The sequence below is a fragment of the Neophocaena asiaeorientalis genome, unplaced genomic scaffold (assembly GCF_003031525.2).
Source record: "Neophocaena asiaeorientalis asiaeorientalis breed wild unplaced genomic scaffold, Neophocaena_asiaeorientalis_V1.1 scaffold251, whole genome shotgun sequence".
Taxonomy (NCBI): domain Eukaryota; kingdom Metazoa; phylum Chordata; class Mammalia; order Artiodactyla; family Phocoenidae; genus Neophocaena; species Neophocaena asiaeorientalis.
Window position 1 is genome coordinate 6722195 of NW_020173377.1, and position 22969 is coordinate 6745163.

The window sequence follows — 22969 nt, forward strand, 5'->3', positions numbered from 1 at the left end:
TGTAAAAAATTTGATTTCCATAATCCTTGTAGAACAGATATTTATATTTTAAATGAATTGGTTCATAATCCCTTGAAATTTACAACCTGCAGAGAGAAATTCCATTGCTCTGAATAATATACAGATATAAGATAGTATTGAATTAGTACCATACCGCTGGGTGTCTCTGTCCTTTCTCTGCTGGTTCTTTTTAACTGTAATCTTCTCCTGTTATTATTCTTATCAGCTGATGGTTCTTGAGGGGGATGTGGATGCATAATATGCAGATTGGCTGGTACATTTTCATATCAAAGAACAAAAAGCCAGAACAGAAAGTACTATATAGTTTGAAATAACTCAGTAAATATAATTATAGCTATAATGAGAATGTTCATGTATCATTTTGACAAAATGTAAAGCTGTATAAAAAACACAACTTATTCCTTTATAGGAAATAGGTGTTTATTTCTATTCCAATATTAGAATTGTATCAGGCTTTCATTACCAAATGTAAAATAGAGAGCTAGTGGGAAGCAGCCGCATAGTACAGGGAGATCAGCTCGGTGCTTTGTGACTACCTAGAGGGGTGGGATAGGCAGGGTGGGAGGGAGATGCAAGAGGGAGGAGATATGGGGATATATGTATATGTATAGCTGATTCTCTTTGTTATGAAGCAGAAACTAACACACCACTGTAAAGCAATTATATTCTAATAAAGGTGTTAAAGAAAAAACAAACTACTAATACATTTTATTCATGTAATATAACCATACAGAGAGCTACAAGTAATTAGATTAATGTTAATCTTGCAACATGCTATATTAAAAAATATTTTAAAATAAAATTGACAGCCAATACAGAAAAATTATTTTTTCCTTTAAAAGATTTAAGTTTGATTCAACAAGAGCTTAGAGGGTAGTTTCCAAAAGAACCCTGCAGAACTGAGATCAATCTTGAAGAATTTCTAAGTGTAATTTAACTCTGTAACAATAATATTCATAGCAGCATTTAATATTTTCTGAACATTTAAATTCTTGGCACAATATGATGTGCTTGACTGACTGTTCTCACTGAATTCTCATACTGACCCTTTGAGGCAGCTGTTATTTCTTACTACTACTAGTGCTAGTAGGAATTGTATCCCCATTTACAGATGGGGAAACTGAGGCTCGTAGGGTTTAAGAAACTTGATCAAGGTCTCACAGACAGTGGTAAAACTGGGACTGAATATCTATGTTATTTATTTCCTTATCTCAGTTTTATACTCCATGGGAGATAGAGTCTCTAACAGCGATCGTTAATTTCTAAATCAAATAAAATGAACACAAATGCCTCCCCTTTTCAATGTTCACAAAAGTCAGACCAATTAAAGTGGACAAACTGACAGGGAGTGGTAAGCCTTGGGTTCTGGTCTCAATTCTTTCCAGTGATTACAAATTGCAAATCACTTACTCTCTTAGCCCTGAATTCTCAATCTATAAAACGGGATAAAAGTTTTCTTCACCAACAGGGTTGTTTTTGTACCAATGAGAGAAAATAAAGAGCACTTTACAAATGGAAGAGATTATTAATTAAAAGGTAAAACTAAGAACACTTAAAATGTACATGGGGTTTCCAAGACATAGCAATAATAGGATATACTATTTTCTCACTGTTATCAGAAAGTAAAAATACAGGGTTCTACAGCAAGGTAAAATAACAGAATAAACAGAATGACAGTTTCCAGAAGATAATATATGGTATAAGAATTCTAAACATATTTCAATATCTACCACCATTTTCATTTTTAAATGATAATTCTCTGGACTTAAGATCTAGTCAAGAATATAACTATGGATTTATCTTAACATTTCTCACTGTTTTCACTAGCTATCAATCTTTATGCATGATTCTTACCATGAATAGGTACAGTCTGCTTTATGTGGCCAATATTTTCTTTATCTCCTTGTGCCTCAGACTCAGATAACAGCAAGGTTGACATTTCTGCCCTGTTAACACACTTCTCTACTGTAGACTGCTGGCACGATTGGTTATTTTTGGACCCAACAGATCTTACTGTCTATAAGGAAAAGGAATTAATCTATATTTTAAAATATAGGAATTGCATTTATTTCTTGTAGAATCTACATAGAAGAAATAATAGCTGGACAAATAGTGAGGTAAAAATGAACTAGAGGAAATGAGAAGATTAAAAAGTTAGTGGAGAGGGAAATTATGGTAGAAAATTAGAAAGAAATAGGAGATAAATATAATGTAAGGTAAAACAGAAGACAACCAAATCTCATAGACACAAATTAAAATGTGCTCATTTGCTACACTCCATCTTTAGTAGGTAGGAGTTGAAATGAAAATCACTCTGTATGTCAGAATTTCAGAGGAAAATAAAAATATAACATTTGAGAATCTGTTCATTATAAGGTGTCTGGTGATGATCCAACTCCTTTTTGAAGGAGATCACAAAATGTGCTCACATATATTTGCCTTTAAGTTTTGTGCACATATTTAATGAAAAGAATGCTCAAAAATGTTAATTGCGTTGACATGACGAAAAGAAAACAGTTTTGAGGTCTTTTAAAATCCAGAATTTCTGTTCCAAATTTATTCAAGCCCTCTGCTTTTGGCATGTTGTCTCTCTCCCTCTTTTTTTTCCCTCTGAATTGGGAAAAAAACCCTTCCCTTGCCATGCCATCCATGCTTACATAAGCTGTTCAAACCCTGCTCTTACCTCACTGAATATCCTCATGTTATTTCTTCTGCCAGAGAGTGGAGGTGGTCCAAGAACTTTGGATCCAAAGGCAATATGACAAACATCTTGATTTTTACCGCTCCGCATGCTACCTGTTCCTCTGTTAATGAACTGATCTGTTTTGTTAAAGGAAGGGAATAGTAGTCCATTAATGGGCGTAATGACACACACCATGTTGCAATATTTCTGAAAGTACAATCTAGGGGTCATATGATGTGAATCCTTCCCCGCTTTAACCCTCCCACTCTCCCAGGGCACTTATAAAAATGCAGATCCTGGGGTCCAACATCAGATCTATCAGATCTATAGAATTAGAATCTTGTGGGGGGGGGGGCAACAGAAATCTATAATCTTAACAAGTGGTTAAGATTAACTCCCAAGTGGTTCTTTTGCTCAGTATCATCTGAGAACCACTACCACAAACGTTTTTCCTCATGGGAAAAAAGAAAAGAAAGGAAAGCTACTGAAAAATACACTGCATTTTCTCTTTAAGAAAATAATTTAAATAAAACTAACTCCATTGAACAAATATTTCATTGAGCACTCCTAGGCATTTCCTAGAGGTTGTCAGTGATGCAAAATGGATAAGACACATTGCTTGCCCTCAGGGAGTCTGGAGGGAGGTGACAGTACAAGTAAACAGGTAACTACAACATAAGGCAGACCAGTGGGAATGAAGAGTGACTTCCTGAATGGACCTTGAATGACTGATAAGATTTCAAGAAAAAGAGATGTAGGGTGCCCAAGGCAGAAGAAGTGCCTGAATAAAGGCATGGAAGAGTGAAAGGGTAGGGTATGCTTGGGGAATAATGAAATCACCCGTTTAGCTCGGGTCGCTAAGAGCCTGTTCTAAATTCGGTAGGCAACAGGGAATCACTGAAGGTTTTGGGGAAAAAGAGACCAAACTGGTATCACCTCAAGGATAAGGAAGCTGTGCTCACCAAACCCTGCTGCCTTTTCTTTCTGGGCACACAGCTAAATTACATTTCTGAGCCTTCCTTGCAGTTATATGGGTCATGTAACTGAGTTCTGGTTAATGGAACGTGAGAAGTGGAATGTGTGACATGTAAACCATCTCCTGCTCCTAAAACTTCCTGCATAATCCCCATGCTCTCTCTTCCCTCATCTCTTGACAAGATGCAAAAGATCCAGTGGAGGACTCGCTGGGAGCCACTAGATGAAAGAAGCCCGAGTCTCTGAAAGACCATATGGAGGGATGCCCAAGGAACTCTGACTGGACTAGGACTGTGGAGTTCTGTGTGAGTGCAGGCAGTCTTCTCTGACTAAAACAGCAGGTGAGAGTGACGGCTCTTAACTCAGAACACGGCCCACAGCCTAGAAAACCTTCTGCCATGTTCTGCTTGCAAGACAGGACCAACTTGAATATTACAATGTTGGCCCTGAGTAAGTCCAAATTTGTCCTACAGTTCTGGACATTTATGAGCTACTGGCAACTTCTTGTCTGATCTATTCTCCTGAAAAAAATTCCTATGGTTAGCTAGTTGGTCTCATTAGCTTCTGCTAGAGAGCTGTAATTTTATAAGTGGTGGAATTAAAAACCATTCCTATGTAACAGTCATGAGAAAAGGCACAAAAGTTTGTGAAAACATATCATGCTTAGGAAGCCCCCAACATTTAGATCTGAGTGGAAGTAACCTGAGTGGGTATATAGGTGTTCTGGGGGGTCTGTTTCTGTGTTTGTAATAGATGAAGCTGAAGACATGGGCAAGGGCTACACTGCTGAGTTGATCTAAAAGAATTTTTGCTGGACAGAGGATCTAAGGTGGCTGGCAAAGTGGTGGGGAGAAATACCATTCCAGTTTTCTTCAAACTCCTGAAGTCCTATTACATAGTGATTCTATTTGTCCAAATGGCAGAGTCAGAACTAATGAGTAGAATTTACTTCAGAAAGCTTTTATTCTAATTCTGTGAAAAATCACAAAATACTCCAAATAGCCAAACCAATCTTGAGAAAGAAAAACTGAGCTGGAGGAATCAGGCTCCCCGACTTCAGGCTATACTACAAAGCTACAAGTATGTATGGCACTGGCACAAAGATAGTATGGTACTGGCACGAAAACAGAAATATAGATCAATGGAACAGGATAGAAAGCCCAGAGATAAACCCACCTATGGTCACCTAACCTATGACAAAGGAGGCAAGATTATACAATGGAGAAAAGACAGTCTCTTCAGTAAGTGGTGCTGGGAAAACTGGACAGCTACATGTAAAAGAATGAAATTAGAACACTCCCTAACACCATACACAAAAATAAACTCAAAATGGATTAAAGACCTAAATGTAAGGCAGGATGCTATAAAACTCTTAGAGGAAAACATAGGCAGAACATACTTTGATATAAACTGTAGCAAGATCTTTTTTGACCCACCTACTAGAGTAATGAAAATAAAACCAAAAATAAACAAATGGGACCTAATGAAACTTAAAAGCTTTGGCACAGCAAAAGAAACCATAAACAAGATGAAAAGACAACCCTCAGAATGAAAGAAAATATTTGCAAGCAAAGCAACGGACAAAGGATTAATCTCCAAAATATACAAACAGCTCCTGCAGCTCAATATCAAAAAAACAAACAACCCAATCCAAAAATGGGCAGAAGATCTAAATGACATTTCTCCAAAGAAGACATACAGATTGCCAAGAAGCACATGAAAAGCTGCTCAACATCACTAATTATTAGTGAAATGCAAATCAAGACTACAATGAGGTATCACCTCGTACCAGTCAGAATGGTCATCATCCAAAAAATCTACAAACAATAAATGCTGGAGAGGGCGTTGAGAAAAGGGAACCCTCCTGCACTGTTGGTGGGAATGTAAATTGTTACAGCCACTATGGAGAACAGTATGGAGGTTCCTTAAAAAAACTAAAAATAGAACTACCATATGACCTAGCAATCCCACTCCTGGGCATATACCCGAAGAAAAACATAATTCAAAAAGATACATGAACCCCAACGTTAACTGCAGCACTATTTACAATTGCCACGACATGGAAGCAACCTAAATGTCCATCAACAGAGGAATGGATGAAGAAGATGTGGTACATACAGTGGAACATTACTCAGCCATAAAAAGGAATGAAATTGTGCCATTTGCGAAGACGTGGATAGACCTAGAGATTGTTATACAGAGTGAAGTAAGTCAGAAAGAGAAAAACAAATATTATATATCGCTTATATGTAGAATCTAGAAAAATGGTACAGATGAGCTTATCTGCAAAGCATAAAGAGAGACACAGAAGTAGAGAACAAATGTATGGATACCAAGAGGGGAAGGAGGGGTGTGGGATGAACTGGTACATTGGGATTGACATATATACATTACTATGTATAAAATGGATAACTAGTGGGAACCTACTGTACAGTACAGGGAACTCTACTCAGTGCTCTGTGGTGACCTAAATGGGAAGGAAATCCAAAAACGAGGGGATATGTATATATATGCATAGCTGATTCACTTTGCTGTACAGCAGAAACTAACACAGCATTGTAAAGCAACTATACGCCAATAAAAATTAATTAAAAGAAAGCTTTTAGTCTAACATAGGGAACATCTTTCTTTAATTAAAGCATGTCTGGCTGTTGTGGTGGTGAATTTTCTGTCATTTTGAAGATGTTCAACCAGAAGTCTGGAAAGCTATTCTGGATATTATAAGTCAGATTCACATATTAGATGACTCTCTAATTTCTATTTCTAGCCTAGTCCTCTCTTCTGAGAGCCTCTCGTATACAGCGGCCTTCTTGATCAGCTCCTCCTCAATGTCTCGAAGACACCTCCAACTGAAAATCTGGTCTAATGAATGGCACCATAAACCATTCCGTTTGAAAAGTCAGACTCTAGATGTCATCCTTGACACCTTCCTCCATCCTCTCCATATCCAATCCAGATCCACTTGTCTCCACCTCCTCCACCAGCACCATAATTTAAGCAACCATCATTCCTCTTCTGGATGACCACAAAGCCTCTCAAGTGATCCACCATGTTCCACTCTGGCTCCCTGTCCCATGCTCTCTCCAAAATGAAGCCAGAACGGTCTTATATAAACATACGTCTGATTGAATCATTCCTTTTCCTCACTTAAAACTTTTCAATGGCTTCCCTGCTGCTCTTAAGATTAAGAAGAAAGCCCTAATATTACCTGCAAAAACTTGCATGTTCTGGCTTCAGTTCAACCTTAGTACCCTCTATTTTCTGCTCTGGCCTCCTCAGTTCTTCCTGTCTATCAGAGCATTTGTACATGCTGTTCCCCGTGTAGGATCTTCCTTCCCCTCTTGGCCTTTATGTTTCAGCTCATGTATCACTTCCTCAGACTAGTTTTCCCAGACCTCTCTGATTACCCAGTTTAGGTAGTCCCATAAGCTTTCCCTCACAGAAACTGTCAGAATTACCCTTTCATATATGTTTATGGGATTCTCTAATAATGTATACCTCAGTAGATATAAACTCAGTGGTCTACTCTGTCACCCCTGAATTGCTAGCCTAGTGCTTGACACAGAGCAATAGATCCTTGCTGAGCAAACTGAATGAATCATAAAGTATAATGGGTCAGAAGGGAAGCTGGATTAAATGACTAAATATTTCTAACTACTATTAAAACTTATTTTTAAGAAAAATCCACCTGAGACATTTATGTGTGAATTGAGGAGGCAGACTGGACTGGACAACTGCCAGGATGTGGGGGATGAGAGAGAAGGGTCAACAATGACCAAGACATTGCTATTTACATGAACTGTGTGGCTTTCAACAGGAGCAGTGCTATGGCACCACAATCAGATGCCTACTGAGCTTACACGTGAAATTTCCTAATGTTAGCAAATAGACTTGGCTATGTGTGCATCTGCAGCTTTTTCAGTCATTTATAAATATCCATTTGGAGTCAACAAAACTTTGTTAGTCTCTCGGGATCAGCAATAGAAAGAAATGACACTCAAATTCCAGGACAACTGGAAAAATCTGTTACAGACCCATCATTTGTACCTTCTGTGACCAAATAAAACAAATCCTAGATTACTGATTTTGTTCTCAAATGTGGATTTTCCTAGAAAGAAATAGCCACTGAGAGTCCTAAAGGTATGTATGGGACATGGCATAGGCCTACATGGGAATTTTCAGTACCAGATTAGAAGCCTTTTTCTTCTTCTTTTTTGTTTAAACTTCCAGTCACAGGAATCATTTGGCTTATGGGCATATCCTTCTGTTCAAACACTGTACTAGGTCAGTTTCCTTTATGTTTTTTCATATTCTTCATCTATATACAGGTTGCCTCCAAACAATTTAAGTTTCTTTGAGTGGAAAGACCATTTTTTTGGCACTGCATGTATACTCATCTGCTGAGCCCAGCATAGCATATGGTGCACAATGGATAAAACTCACCAAAATTGTGGACAGTATCAAAGATTAAAAGGAAAACTTTTGGGGGACTATTTAAAAAAATCATACTGACACAGTTCCAGCTATAATTTCAACAAAATGAACATATTAAATAGTTCATAGCTATTTAAAAAATGAAAATTCCTAAATACCTTGAACTTCTTAGAGGAATTTCTTGCTTAGCAGTCAAGAATCATTGACTTATCTCTTGGACAGTCAATGGCTATTAAAGCTACAACTAAACCTGATATGATGTAATTCCTTGAATCACAGAAAATAAGATGTTATTCTGTATTTTATAAGAGGATCTACTATAGGATTTCTTTAAAGAGCTATCTACCACTGTGTGTTTAAATTGAAACCTATTTTTTAAATTTTACAAATTTTAGTATACCTTTTTTTTCACAAAGCAAAGTGTACACTAATCCACTATTTAGTATCTCTTTAATTAGCAGGGCTTTTTAAACTTATTAGCACGATTAACATATACACATTCTTAAAGTCTGTTTCACTTTAATAATTCTCTGTTTATAATCATGTTGTCATAATTATGTCTATAAACATGTATCATGCTATGTATCCACGATAATAGGGTCCTAATTAAAACCTACAAGGAAAAGTAACTGAGACCTTTGGTTTCTAAAATAAAACATAAAAGGGACGAAGTTTCTATAATGAGAAAAATCTTAATGAAAGAAAACTACAAGCAGAAATGCATGCCTTTTGAATTCTAAAAGGAATTCTTTTAAGACCTGATATCAATATATATAATATAAGGTTAAAAATCAAGATTAGATTAAAGTCATGCTCTAGGCATTTCATTTTCTTGAGTTTGTGGAAAATGAACTGGGTGTAGGTCAGAGATGTTACCATTAATTATTTTGCTATTTTACTGAGGGGTATAGCCTTTGTAGTTAGATTATAAAACCTGAGGGTCTACTCTCTAATTGTCGTTTAGAATAATAAACATTCATTTTTGTCTCAAGGTACAATGTTCTAACTATTATAGTCATTTAAGTTTGCAAGGTTTTCAAAGTTTAACCAGAAAAACCTGCTGAATTTTCAACTCTAATCATTCAGGGGTCATGCTCAAGACTTACATCTATTATCTAATGATCGAATCAGAATTAAACCTGCTACCAGAATCCAGATTTTGAATTGGATTTTTATTTTATTATATGTGCATTGATATAAGGAATGTCAAAAACACAAAAAAGACTGATCTAGTAGAGCAATATTATTTTAGACAAGTTATTTAAACTTTCTAAGCTTCACTTTCTTCATCCATAAGACTGTGATAATAATAGTACTTAAGTCAAGGCATTTTTATTAGATTATATGAAACAATGCATGTAACATGCTAAATACTGTGCTTAGTAGGGAGTAAATGCTTAGTAAATATGCTATTAATACCCTCCATCTTGAATAGCATTTAACAGTTTATGAAGTCCATTCACAATCATTTATCCCTTCATTCACACATTCTTTCATTAGTGATTGGGCACCTAGTCTGGGCAGCCACTGCTCTAAGTACGGAATAAGATAGGCAATAAGGTGGACACATCACCTCCTCCAAGGCACTCTGGGTCTCACGGGGAAGACAGATATTACAGCAAGTAAGTCATAAATAACTACATGATTACAACTGTGGTAAGAGCTATGAAGGGAAGGCTCAAAGTGTGTTTAACAGGGGGCTGGTATCTAGTCTTTAGGGTGAGGGAAATGACATTCAATCTGAGATCTAAAGGATGACGGATATGATGATGTGTACATGATCTTTATGAAATTTCCAGTCACTTTGTGTGATATTATTCCACCTCTACAGATGAAGAAGCTGAGGCTCATGATGTTTAGAGATCTGTCCACTCAGAGCAGGGTCTCAGAACCCAAATGCCCAAGCCCTCTTTGTGCCTACCCTCTTTTCACCACACACGATACTGCCTTTGGTCGGCCAGGTGGGCATTGCAGGGGATTCTTTCCTTGTCCACTATTTATTCTCTGTGCAGTTTTGTAAAGCTATCTAATTAAAAGCTTTTGTTTTGCTATGTGAAAAGTGGGTCTAATAGTGATTATTTGGATAAGTACGAGAACTTTATGAATATGATAATTAATGTATTTGATGAAGACTAATGGGGTTCCTGAGGAATCAAGAATGGGATATAATGCTGTAATAATCTTTTCCAGAGGGAAGAAAGTGGTGGTGGAAGCAGGGGAGGGACAAAATGAAGTGGCTTGAATGCCGGGCAGGTAACATATAAGTGACAAGCAGGCACATGTAGAACGTGGCGGAAACTGTGGCTAATTTGACAGTGCACATCCTATGCAAAGTACTTTAATTACAAACTTTTTTTTTTTAAGAAAAATGTCTATTCAGGTCTTCTGCCCATTTTTTAATTGTGGCATTTCTTTAACCAACAATCCTAAGACAAGGATTATCAAAAATCTGAGTTTAGAAAGAAGAAATTAGAATGTCTTGTTTTTTCCTGAAGTCAGAATCTCTCTCTCTTTTTTTTTAAGGTTCTACTTCACAGTAGATTTTGTTGCTTTATTTGAAATTTGCTTTCATAATGTACAACCGAAAGAAGAAATTCTAATAAAGATCTCACCAGTGCCAACTATGGTTAGATTACTATTTCATGGTTTTGCTAGATCCTTTATCTGTTTGCGATTGAGTTAGGAGATATGGATGTCAGTCTCTCCTTATTTAAAAAGAAGTAAAAATCCAGAAAGACTGCTGCTGTGGAAAGGAGGGCACTTGGGAAAACTACCTCCTAATTTTTAAGCAAATTACTAGTTTTTTTTTTTTTTAAGTAACTTAATCCAGATGACATTTATTGAATACTCCTAACAACAGCAAAATTTACATTCTTACCAAGAGCATATGGCACATTTAATGAGATAGACTCTATTCAGGACAAGTCTCAACAAATTTAAAACACATCACTTCATATAAATTATTTTCTCAAGTTACACTGGAATTAAATTATAAATCAATAACAGAAAGATCTCAAATGTTTGGGAACTAAGTAACATACTTAACTCCTAAGTAACCCATGAATCAAAGAAAAAATGAAATTAGAAGATGTTTAGAACAGAATGAAATAAAAATACAATACCAAAATTTGTGGGATGTTGCTAAAGCAGCACTTATGGGGAGATTTCTAGCACTAAATGGCTATATTAGAAAAAGAAAAGTCTGAAATCATTGACCTTGATTCCCACCTTAAGGACAGAAAGAAGAGAGCAAATGAAACCCAAAACAACTGAAGAAAGGAATAATAAAGATCAATGTGAAAATAAATGAAACAATATAGAAAAACAGTAGAAAGAATCAATGAAGCCAAAAGCTTGTTCTTTGGGAAGATCAGTAAGAATGATAAACCTCTAGTTAGACTGACCAGGGAAAACAGAGCAAAGATACATATTTTTAATATCAGGAATAGTAGTGGTATCACTATAGATTCTCCAGATAACAAGGCAACATTATGAACAACTTTATGCCAATACATCCAACTACTTAGATGAACTGGACAAATTCCCTGTAGGACACAAATTACCAAAGCTTACTCAAAGAGAAATCGTTAACCTGAAAAACGCTTTACCTATTAAAGAAATTAAATTTACAGGTTATAAAAACTTTCTCACGCTGATAAATTCCACAAAACATTTAAGAAAGACACAATACCAATTTAACACAAATTCTTTCAAAAAGTTTTAAGGAGTGGGGGAAAGTGGGGAGGAAATACTTCCCAATTCATTCTATGAGGCCAGCTTCACCCTGATACCAAAAGCAGACAAAGTCATTATAAAAAAAGAGAACTATAGTCCAAGAATCCCTTACGAACACAAATTGAATCAAACAATAGACTAAAAGGATATTTGCGTCAGGACCAAGCAGGGTTTTCCCCAGAAATGCAAGGTTGGTTTAACATTAAAAACTCAATCAATGTGATTCACCGTATTAACAGACTAAAAAAGAAAAAAAAACATGATGATCTCATAAATACAGAAGATGCATTTGACAAAATCCAACATCCATTCCTGATAAAAACTGGCAGCAAACTAGTGATGAAAGGGACTTGCTCACCATGGTTAAGAACATCTATAAAATCTCAAGAGCTAACATGATACTTAATCATTAAAGACAATACCTTTCCACTGAGATCAGGAATAAGACAGGGCTATCCTTTCTAGCCACTTCTATTAAACTTTGTACTGGAGGTCTTAGTCAGTGCAATCAGGCAAGGAAAAGAAATGAGGCATTCAGATTGGTAATGTAAAACTGTCTTTGTTCACACACAGCATAATCATCTATGTAGGAAGTCTACTGGAATCTACAAAAAGCTACTGGTAGTAATAAATAAGTTTTGCAAAGTTGCAGGATACTAGATCAATTTACAAAATTTCAATGTATTTTACACACTAGCAACAAACAATTGGAAATAGAAATTTTAAAACTTACCACTTATCAGTAGTATCAAAAGATATAAAATACTTAGGGATAAATCTGAAGAAAGTTATAAAAGAACTGTACCCTGAAACTATAAAACATTGCTGAGAGAAATTAAAGAAAACCTAAAAAAAAGAAGTTGGAAGAATCAATATTGTTCAGATGTCAATTCTCCCCAAATTGTGACCTATAAATGCAGCACAATCCCAATCAAATTCCCAACAGGCCTTTTTGGCAGAAATTCATATGTTGATTCTAATATTCATACTAAAATGCACAGAGTCCATAATAGCTAAAATAATTTTTGAAAAAGAAGGACAAAACTGGAAGGCTCACACTAGCTGAATGCAAGACTTAGAAACATATAGTAATAAAAATCATGATATTGGCATAAAAGCAAATAGATAAATGAGACAGAATAAAGAGAATAAAGAGTCTGAATAAAGAGACCAGAAATATAACCACAAGTATATTGACAACTGATTTTTGACAAAGGTGCAAAGGAAATGCTGCGGAGAAAAGGACACTTTTTAGCAAAGGCTAGAACAACTAGATATCCAAATTAAAAAAAAAGGCCCCAAAACCAAAAATGTGGATTTATATCTTATACTATATACAAAAATTAATTCAGTGGATCATAGACCTAAATGTAAAACCTAAAACTGTAATTTTTTTTTTTACATGGAGGCATAAGACAAAATCTTCATAACCTTGGATTAGGCAAAAATTTCTTAAATATGTCACCAAAAGCACAATCCACAGAAGCAAATTTGATAAACTGGACTTGATCAAGTTAAAAACTTCTCTTCAAAAGATATTGTTATGAGAATAAAATGTAAGCAACAGACTGGAAAAAAAATATTTGCAATTCATATATCTGAAAAAGGACCTATATCCAGAATATAGAATGAACTCTCAAAACTCAATAATATGAAAATAAGGAATCCAGTTTAAAAATGGACAATAGAGTTGAACAGATGCTTCATCAAAGAAGATTCAGGGATGGCAAATAAGAACATAAAGATGCTCACCATTAGTAATTATCAAGGAAATGCAAATCAAAAACCACAATGAGATACCACTCATTGGTACTGGAAATAATACCCGCTGGTTTGAATATAAAACGTTACTACTATTTTTCAAAATAATTTGGCATTTCTTAAAAAGCTACCATATGATCCAACCATCCCTCTCTTAGGCATTTACCCAAGACAAATGAAAGCTTATGCTCATTCAAAGACTTCTACACAACTGTTCACAGCAGTATTATTTATCCATCAGCAAGTAAATGGGTAAACAAAATATGGCACCCCCACACAATGGAACACTATTCTGCAATAAAAAGGAATGAATTATTTCTACAAACCACATGTGCCTATCTCAAAATGAATTTTAAAATAATTATGCTGAGTGAAAGAAGCCAGACAAAAGGGTATATATATTATATCTCATTTATAAAATTCTAGAAAATGCAAACTAATCTATAATGAGAGATAGCAGATCAATGAGGATGGGGTTGGGAGGAAGGGATTATGAAGATTATGAGGAAACCTTTGGGAATGATGAATATGCTCACTCTCCTGATGGTGGTGGTTTCATGTCTGTGTGTGCTCTGTGTGTGTGTGTGTGTGTATCTTTTTTTTTTTTTGAATTTTTACAAGCGATAAATAGACTGACTCCAAGCATTGTAAATGGGTGACCACAACAAAAGTGACAATGAAGCAAATTACTAGCTTTGATCTGTGCTTAGTAGACCACTGCAACTTGTCGTCAGTAGCTGCATGCTCAACTTCAATAACCAGATCTGATTCACTAGTTCAGTTAAAGCGGGGTCCCATTAATTAAGATCATCAGAGCCTACAGTCCTCTGCAGACTAACAGTCATTAACTGACATGCACTGGGAACTGACAATGTGAACAGTGCAAATGTGTGGTAACATTGACTTTTTGGAAACACAACTATTTTATTAATTTCATTAAATGCTCTTGATCCAGTTATACAGCATTCAAAAAAATGCACTTTAAACAGAAGTTTCAAGGTTTCCTTTTTAGCTTGGGTGAACATGCCAGAAAGCATCCACAGGAAGCAGCTACTTCCCTCTGTAGCAGCATCACTGAGATCTCTTAATTCGTGCATTTATAATAAAATATCACAATTTACATGAGTACTGTAAGTCAGTTTCAAGAACACACAGTCACTTTTCATGCAATTCAAATCTCACCACGGGGAGTCCATATTTTAGAAAGACACAAAAACAAATAGTTCAAATGAAGAAATACCTCCTGGTTTTTCCATGATTAAAAAATCTGTCCTTGGGCATTAGTCATTAGCTACACCTTTCACATAAAATCTCTCACAGAGAGAACAGTAATTTTTATTATAATCACTTATAGTAAGGTTCAAAGCCTACAAATGTCAAAATTAGCAGTTGAAAAGTATTTGTAGAGGAACTTCCCTGGTGGTGCAGTGGTTAAGAATCCGCCTGCCAATGCAGGGGACAAGGGTTCGAGCCCTGGTCTGGGAAGATCCCACATGCCGCGGAGCAACTAAGCCTGTGCGCCACAACTACTGAGCCTGCGCTCTAGAGCCTACGAGCCACAACTAGTGAAGCCCGTGTGCCTAGAGCCTGTGCTCCACAACAAGAGAAGCCACCGCAATGAGAAGCCTGCACACTGCAACGAAGAGTAGCCCCTGCTTGCCCCAACTAGAGAAAGCCCACACGCAGCAACGAAGACCAAAAGCAGCCAAAAACAAACAAACAAACAAAAAAAACCAGTATTTGTAGAAAGAGAACTACAGAGTTCGAAGCATGTTTATGTAATCTTAGCTGCCTTACATGTGCAATGAGATTTACTTCAGAGGAACAATCATAAACCCTAGGGTTATAAATGAATATAAGTATAATTGAGATTCACAGGACAGAAGAAATATGCTTTTTGATGGTGATTATTAATTTTCTGTATATATGACTCAAGTTGACTATCCTTATGCTGAAAGCCCATTTATGGAATTTGCAAAATATACACTAATATCCTCTTTTATCAAGTGGGATCAAACACAGCCTATGAAAAAGTTTCTTTAATTATAATATTGAGTTAATGATGCACTTAATATTTATTCAAATTTCTCTTTACTCTCTGGCATTATAAGTGTCATTGAACTTTAAAAAGAAAGACATTTAAATATATGGATATGGACTTGTAGTTTCATTTAAAGACACAATTCTTAAAACATTAAGCTAGAGAGACAGAAGAAAAAAAGAGCATTTACAACTGTAAAGAGTTACCTGATAGGCTCTTCAGTCATTTCTGTTATGGAAAGCTATCACAGCCTATTAGATATAGACAGAGTGTTTGGTTACTGAAAACACTCTTACTCATTGTATTCTGTGGAGAATCTTCCATTAAGATTGAACTGTGACCTGAGGTATTTACAGTGGCTGTCTGGGTAGTGCAAACTTTTTCATCCTTTTATATACAGGTATTTTCCAAAGGTTCTGTAAAGAACATAGATTGTATGTATTCTAAATATACAAATTCTCACTACCTGTGTCCTCATTGCTATCACAAATTCTTGCCTAAAATTGGCAATTGTGGAAGGTGATGGGGATATGGGAGGGGGTTCATTATGTATTCTCTCTGCTTTTCTGTAAGTTTGGAAATTTCATAATACAGAGTTTAAAAATGTAGTGCCTATTTACACAAAATCCTCTTCCAGGGTTTATACTGTAAAAGTTATAAAATGGTTCCAATTCTCTAGGAATATACAATTTAGGACATATGATGCTGATGAGGATTTACATATAGAAAATACACCAACAATAAATGAATACTGGATAAACATAGAGAGTAAAAGTGAGTCTGTTTGTGCCACTCATTCATCTCATCATGGTTGTCTCCTTTCTCCTCTTTCTACTTTGACCTCTCTCAAACTTTGACTACTCTCGCTTCCCCATCTGATATTTGAGAAGGAATAAGCCCTGCCAGTTTCCCCACTGTGGTTTCTCTCAGGGTCATCACTTTCCATTTTCACAGTCACTAGTCATTTTATGCCTAGATGGCTGCAAAGACATCTTAGTTGTAATCCTTAATCTCTGGTCTCACTTGACTTAAAAATTCATCTTGAAGCCTGATGTCAAGTTCAACTTCCTAATAAAGAAGTTATCATTTGTCTATTTTAGGAATATAAGGCACACTCTTCTCATAGTCTTTCAACACAGCCCTCCTGCTCAGAGGCCATTCCTGTTATTGCTCCCTCAGGAAACTCAACCATGCATTTTGCTGTCTCCTTGTCTTTGCTCAGTCTTCTGCACCATCTTACACTTCCATAAATCTTTATTTATTATAAATACTTACATGAGTATTTACTGAATAGCTTCAAGATCTACTTCTTCCTCCATAACTGTCCTATTTGACCGTCCTCTGAATTACTTCAGTGTGTATGAGTGTCATCTGACCCACAAAACCTTTGTGGGGATAAGTGATCTAGTTTCTCATTAAGGGTTCTCAACCATGGCTGCATGTCAGAATTGCTGGAGAAGTTAACAAAAAATCCAGCCTAGGACAAGTAAATCAGAATCTCTGGGGGTGAAGCATAGACATTAGGAAAAAAGATGTTTTTTATACCAGTTATTTTTATTTTATTATTTTAACATCGTTATTGGAGTATAATTGCTTTACAATGGTGTGTTAGTTTCTGCTTTATAACAAAGTGAATCAATTATACATATACATACATCCCCATATCTCTTCCCTCTTGCGTCTCCCTCCCACCTTCCCTATCCCACCCCTCTAGGTGGTCACAAAGCACCGACCTGATCTCCCTGTGCTATGAGGCTGCTTCCCACCAGCTATCTATTTTAAATTTGGTAGTGTATATATGTCCATGCCATTCTCTCACTTTGTCCCAGCTTACCCTTCTGCCTCCCCATATCCTGAAGTCCATTCTCTAGTAGGTCTGCGTCTTTATTCCCATCCTGCCCCTAGGTTCTTCATGACCATTTTTTTTTCTCTTTGATTCCACTTATATGTGTTAGCATATGGTATTAGTTTTTCTCCTTCTGACTTACCTCACTCTGTATGACAGACTCTAGTTCCATCCACCTCACTACAAATAACTCAATTTTGTTTCTTTTTATGGCTGAGTAATATTCCATTGTATATATGTGCCACATCTTCTTTATCCATTCATGTGTTGATAGACACTTAGGTTGCTTCCGTGCCCTGGCTATTGTAAACAGAGCTGCAATGAACATTGTGGTACAAGACTCTCTTTGAATTATGGTTTTCTCAGGGTATATGCTCAGTAGTGGGACTGATGGGTTGTAAGGTAGTTCCATTTTAGTTTTTTAAGGAACCTCCATACTGCTCTCCATAGTGGCTGCATCAATTTACATTCCCATCAACAGTGCAAGAGGTTTCCCTTTTCTCCAGTATTTACTGTTTGTGTGTGTGTGTGTGTATATATATATATATATATATATATAAGCATTCTTTCATGTGTTTGTTGACAATCTGTATATCTTCTTTGGAGAAATGTCTATTTAGGCTTTCTGCCCATTTTTGGATTGGATTGTTTGCTTTTTTTGATATTGAGCTGCATGCTTGTAAATTGTGGAGATTAGTCCTTTGTCAGTTGCTTCATTTGCAAATATTTTCTCCCATTCTGAGGGTTGTCTTTTTGTCTTGTGTATGGTTTCCTTTGCTATGAAAAGCTTTTAAGTTTCATTAGGTCACATTTATTTATTTTTCTTTTTACTTCCATTTCTCTGGGAGGTGGGTCAGAAAGGATCTTGCTGTGATTTATGTCATGGAGTGTTCTGCCTCTGTTTTCCTCTAAGAGTTTAATAGTGCCTGGCCTTACATTTAGGTCTTTAATCCAGTTTGAGTTTATTTTTGTGTATGGTGTTAGGGAGTGCTCTAATTTCATTCTTTTACATGTAGCTGTCCAGTTTTCCTAGCACCATTTATTGAAGAGGCTGTCTTTTCTCCACTGTATATTCTTGCCTCCTTTACCAAAGATAAGGTGACCATATGTGCGTGGGTTTATCTCTGGGCTTTCTATCCTGTTCCATTGATCTATATTTCTGTTTTCGTGCGAGTACCATACCGTCTTGATTACTGTAGCTTTGTAGTATAGTGTGACATTGTAGAGCCTGATTCCTCTAGCTCCGTTTTTCTTTCTCAAGATTGCTTTGGCTATTCGGGGTATATTGTGTTTGCATACAAATTGTGAGATTTATTGTTCTGGTTCTGTGAAAAATGCCAGTGGTAGTTTGATAGGGATTGCATGGAATCTGTAGATTGCTTTGGGTAATATAGTCATTTTCACAATGTTGATTCTTCCAATCCAAGAACATGGCATATCTCTCCATCTACTTGTATAATCTTTAATTTCTTTCATCAGTGTCTGATAATTTTCTGCATACAGGTCCTTTGTCTCCTTAGGTAGGTATATTCCGAGATATTTTATTCTTTTGGTTGCAAAGGTAAATGGGAGTGTTTTCTTAATTTCATTTTCAGAGTTTTCATCATTAGTGTATAGGAATGCAAGAGATTTCTGTGCATTAATTTTGTATCCTGCTACATTACCAAATTCATTGATTAGCTCTAGAAGTTTTCTGGTAGCATCTTTAGGATTTTCTATGTATAGCATCAAGTCATCTGCAAACAGTGACAGCTTTACTTCTTCTTTTCTGATTTGGATTCCTTTTATTTCTTTTTCTTCTCTGATTAATGTGGCTAAAACTTACAAAACTATGTTGAATAATAGTGGTGAGAGTGGGCAACCTTGTCTTATTCCTGGTCTTAGTGGAAATGGTTTCAGTTTTTCACCATTGAGGACGAGATGTTGGCTGTGGGTTTGTCATATATGGCCTTTATTAGGTTGAGGTAAGCTCCCTCTATGCCTACTTTCCGCAGGATTTTTATCATAAATGGGTGTTGAATTTTGTCGAAAGCTTTTTCTGCATCTATTGGGATGATCATATGGTTTTTCTCCTTCAATTTGTTAATATGGTGTATCACACTGATTGATTTGCATATATTGAAGAATCCTTGCATTCCTGGGATAAACTCCACTTGATCATGGTGTATGATCCTTTTAATGCGCGGTTGGATTCTGTTTGCGAGTATTTTGTTGAAGATTTTTGCATCTATGTTCATCAGTGATACTGGCCGTAGTTTTCTTTCTTTCTGACATCTTTGACTGGTTTTGGTATCAGGGTGATGGTGGCCTCGTTGAATGAGTTTGGGAGTGTTCCTCCCTCTGTTATATTTTGTAAGAGTTTGAGAAGGATGGGTGTTAGCTCTTCTCTAAATGTTTGATAGAATTCGCCTGTGAAGCCATCTGGTCCCGGGCTTTTGTTTGTTGTAAGATTTTTAATCATAGCTTCAATTTCAGTGCTTGTGATTGGTCTGTTCATATTTTCTGTTTCTTCCTGGTTCAGTCTTGGAAGGTTGTGCACTCCTAAGAATTTGTCCATTTCTTCCAGTTTGTCCACTTTATTGGCACAGAGTTGCTTGTAGTAATCTCTCATGATCCTTTGTATTTCTGCAGTGTCAGTTGTTACTTCTCCTTTTTCATTTCTAATTCTATTGATTTGATTCTTCTTCTTTTTCTTCTTGATGAGTCTTGCTAATGGTTTATCAATTGTTTATCTTCTCAAAGAACCAGCTTTTAGTTTTATTGATCTTTGCTGTCGTTTCCTTCAGTTCTTTTTCATTTATTTCTGATCTGATCTTTATGATTTCTTTCCTTCTAATAACTCGGGGTTTTTTTTGTTCTTCTTTCTCTAATTGTTTTACGTGTAAGGTTAGGTTGTTTATTTGAGATGTTTCTTGTTTCTTAAGGTAGGACTGTAGTGCTATAAACTTCCCTCTTAGAACTGTTTTTCTGTATCCCATAGGTTTTGGGTTGTCGTGTTTTCACTGTCATTTGTTTCTAGGTATTTTTTGATTTCCTCTTTGATTTCTTCAGTGATCTCTTGGTCATTAAGTAGTGTATTGTTTAGCCTCCATGTGTTTGTATTTTTTTTAGTCTTTTTCCTGTAATTGATATCTAGTCTCATAGCATAGTGCTCGGAGGAGATACTTGGTAGGATTTCAATTTTCTTAAATTTACCAAGGCTTGATTTGTGACCCAAGATAAGATCTATCCTGTGGAATGTTCCATGAGCACTTGAGAACAATGTGTATTCTGTTGTTTTGGGATGGAATGTCCTATAAATATCAATTAAGTCCATCTTGTTTAACGTGTCATTTAAAGCTTGTGTTTCCTTATTTTCATTTTGCATGATATGTCCACTGGTGAAAGTGCGGTGTTAAAGTCCCCTACTATGATTGTGTTACTGTCGATTTCCCCTTTTATGGCTGTTTAGCATTTGCCTTATATATTGAGGTGCTCCTATGTTGGATGCATAAATATTTACAATTGTTATATCTCCTTCTTGGATTGATCCCTTGATCATTATGTAGTGTCCGCCTTTGTTTCTTGTAATAGTCTTTGTTTTAAAGTCTTATTTTGTCTGATATGAGAATTGCTACTCCAGTTTTCTTTGACTTCCATTTATGTGGAATATCTTTTTCCATCCCCTCACTTCAGTCTGTATGTGTCCCACGGTCTGAAGTGGGTCTCTTGTAGACAGCATATATACGGGTCTTGTTTTTGTTTCCATTCAGCCAGTCTATGTCTTTTGGTTGGAGTATTTAATCCATTTACATTTAAGGTAGTTATCGATATGTATGTTCCTATTACCATTTTCTTAATTATTTGGGGTTTGTTATTGTAGGTCTTTTCCTTCTTTTGTGTTTCCTGCCTTGGGAAGTTCCTTTAGCATTTGTTGTAAAGCTGGTTTGGTGGTGCTGAATTCTCTCAGCTTTTGCTTGTCTGTAAAGCTTTTAAATTTCTCCACCAAGTCTGAATGAGATCCTTGCTGGGTAGCGAAATCTTGGTTGTAGGTTTTTGCCCTTCATCACTTTAAATATGTCCTGCCACTCCCTTCTGGCATGGAGAGTTCCTGCTGCAAGATCAGCTGTAACCTTGTGGGGACTGTCTTGTATGTTATTTGTTGTTTTTCCCTTGCTGCTTTTAATATTTTTTCTTTGTATTTAATTTTTGATAGTTTAATATGTGTCTTGGCGTTTTTCCCCTTGGATTTATCCTGTATGGGACTCCCTCTGCTTCCTGGACTTGATTAACTATTTGTTTTCCCATATTAGGGAAGTTTTCAACTATAATCTCTTGAAATATTTTCTCAGTCCCTTTCTTTTTCTCTTCTTCTTCTGGGACCCCTATAATGCTAATGTTGGTACGTTTAATGTTGTCCCAGAGGTCTCTCAGACTGTCCTCAATTCTTTACATTTTTTTTTCTTTATTCTTCTCTGCAGTAGTTATTTCCACTATTTTATCTTCTAGGTCACTTATCCGTTCTTCTGCCTCAGTTATTCTGCTATTGATCCCTTCTAGATAATTTTACCTTTCATGTATTGTGTTGTTCATCACTGTTTGTTTGCTCTTTAGTTCTTCTAGGTCCTTGTTAAACGTTTCTTATATTTTCTCCACTCTATTTCCAAGACTTTGGATCATCTTTACTCTCAGTACTCTGAATTCTTTTTCACGTAGACTGCCTATTTCCTCTTTATTTGTTAGGTCTGGTGGGCTTTTACCTCGCTCCTTCATCTGCTGTGTGTTTCTTTGTCTTCTCATTTTGCTTACCTTACTGTGTTTGGGGTCTCCTTTACACAGGCTGCAGGTTTGTAGTTCCCGTTGTTTTTGGTGTCTGCCCCCAGTGGTAAGGTTGGTTCAGTGGGTTGTGTAGGCTTCCTGGTGGAGGGGACTAGTGCCTGTGTTCTGGTGAATGAGGCTGGATCTTGTCTTTCTAGTGGGCAGGTCCACATCTGGTGGTGTGTTTTGGGGTGTCTGTGGCCTTATTATGATTTTAGGCAGCCTCTCTGCTAATGGGTGGGGTTGTGTTCCTGCCTTGCTAGTTGTTTGGCATAGGGTGTCCAGCACTGTAGCTTGCTGGTCGTTGAGTGGAGCTGGGTCTTGGCGTTGAGATGGAGATCTCTGGGAGATTTTTGCTGTTTGATATTACGTGGAGCTGGGATATCTCTTGTGGACCAGTGCCCTGAACTTGGGTCTCCCACCTCAGAGGCACAGCCCTGACACCTGGCTGGAAAACCAAGAGCCTGTCATCCACACATCTTAGAATAAAAGGGAGAAAAAAAGAAAGAAAGAAAGAAGAAGATAAAATAAAATAAAAAAACATTATTAAATTTAAAAATTATTATAAAAATTTCTAAAAATTAAAAAAAAAAAGGAAAGAATAGAGCAGCCAAACCAAAAACAAATCCACCAATGATAATAAGCACTAAAAACTATAGTAAAAAAAAAAAAAAAT

General features: G+C 36.4%; 1 protein-coding gene across 4 annotated transcripts in view; it reads right to left on the reverse strand.

Annotated features, from left to right (window-relative positions):
- CFAP20DC (CFAP20 domain containing) overlaps positions 1-22969 on the reverse strand; it is a 252459-nt gene that overhangs the window by 92690 nt on the left and 136800 nt on the right. For 2 of the 4 annotated variants that reach the window (XM_024746270.1, XM_024746271.1), the window contains exon 8: positions 2705-2841. In XM_024746270.1, the coding sequence (XP_024602038.1) occupies positions 2705-2841 (137 nt within the window). Of the gene's footprint in view, positions 1-154; positions 272-1875; positions 2039-2704; positions 2842-22969 lie in introns of all 4 variants that reach the window. The other 2 variants (XM_024746268.1, XM_024746269.1) reach the window with 2 other exon arrangements.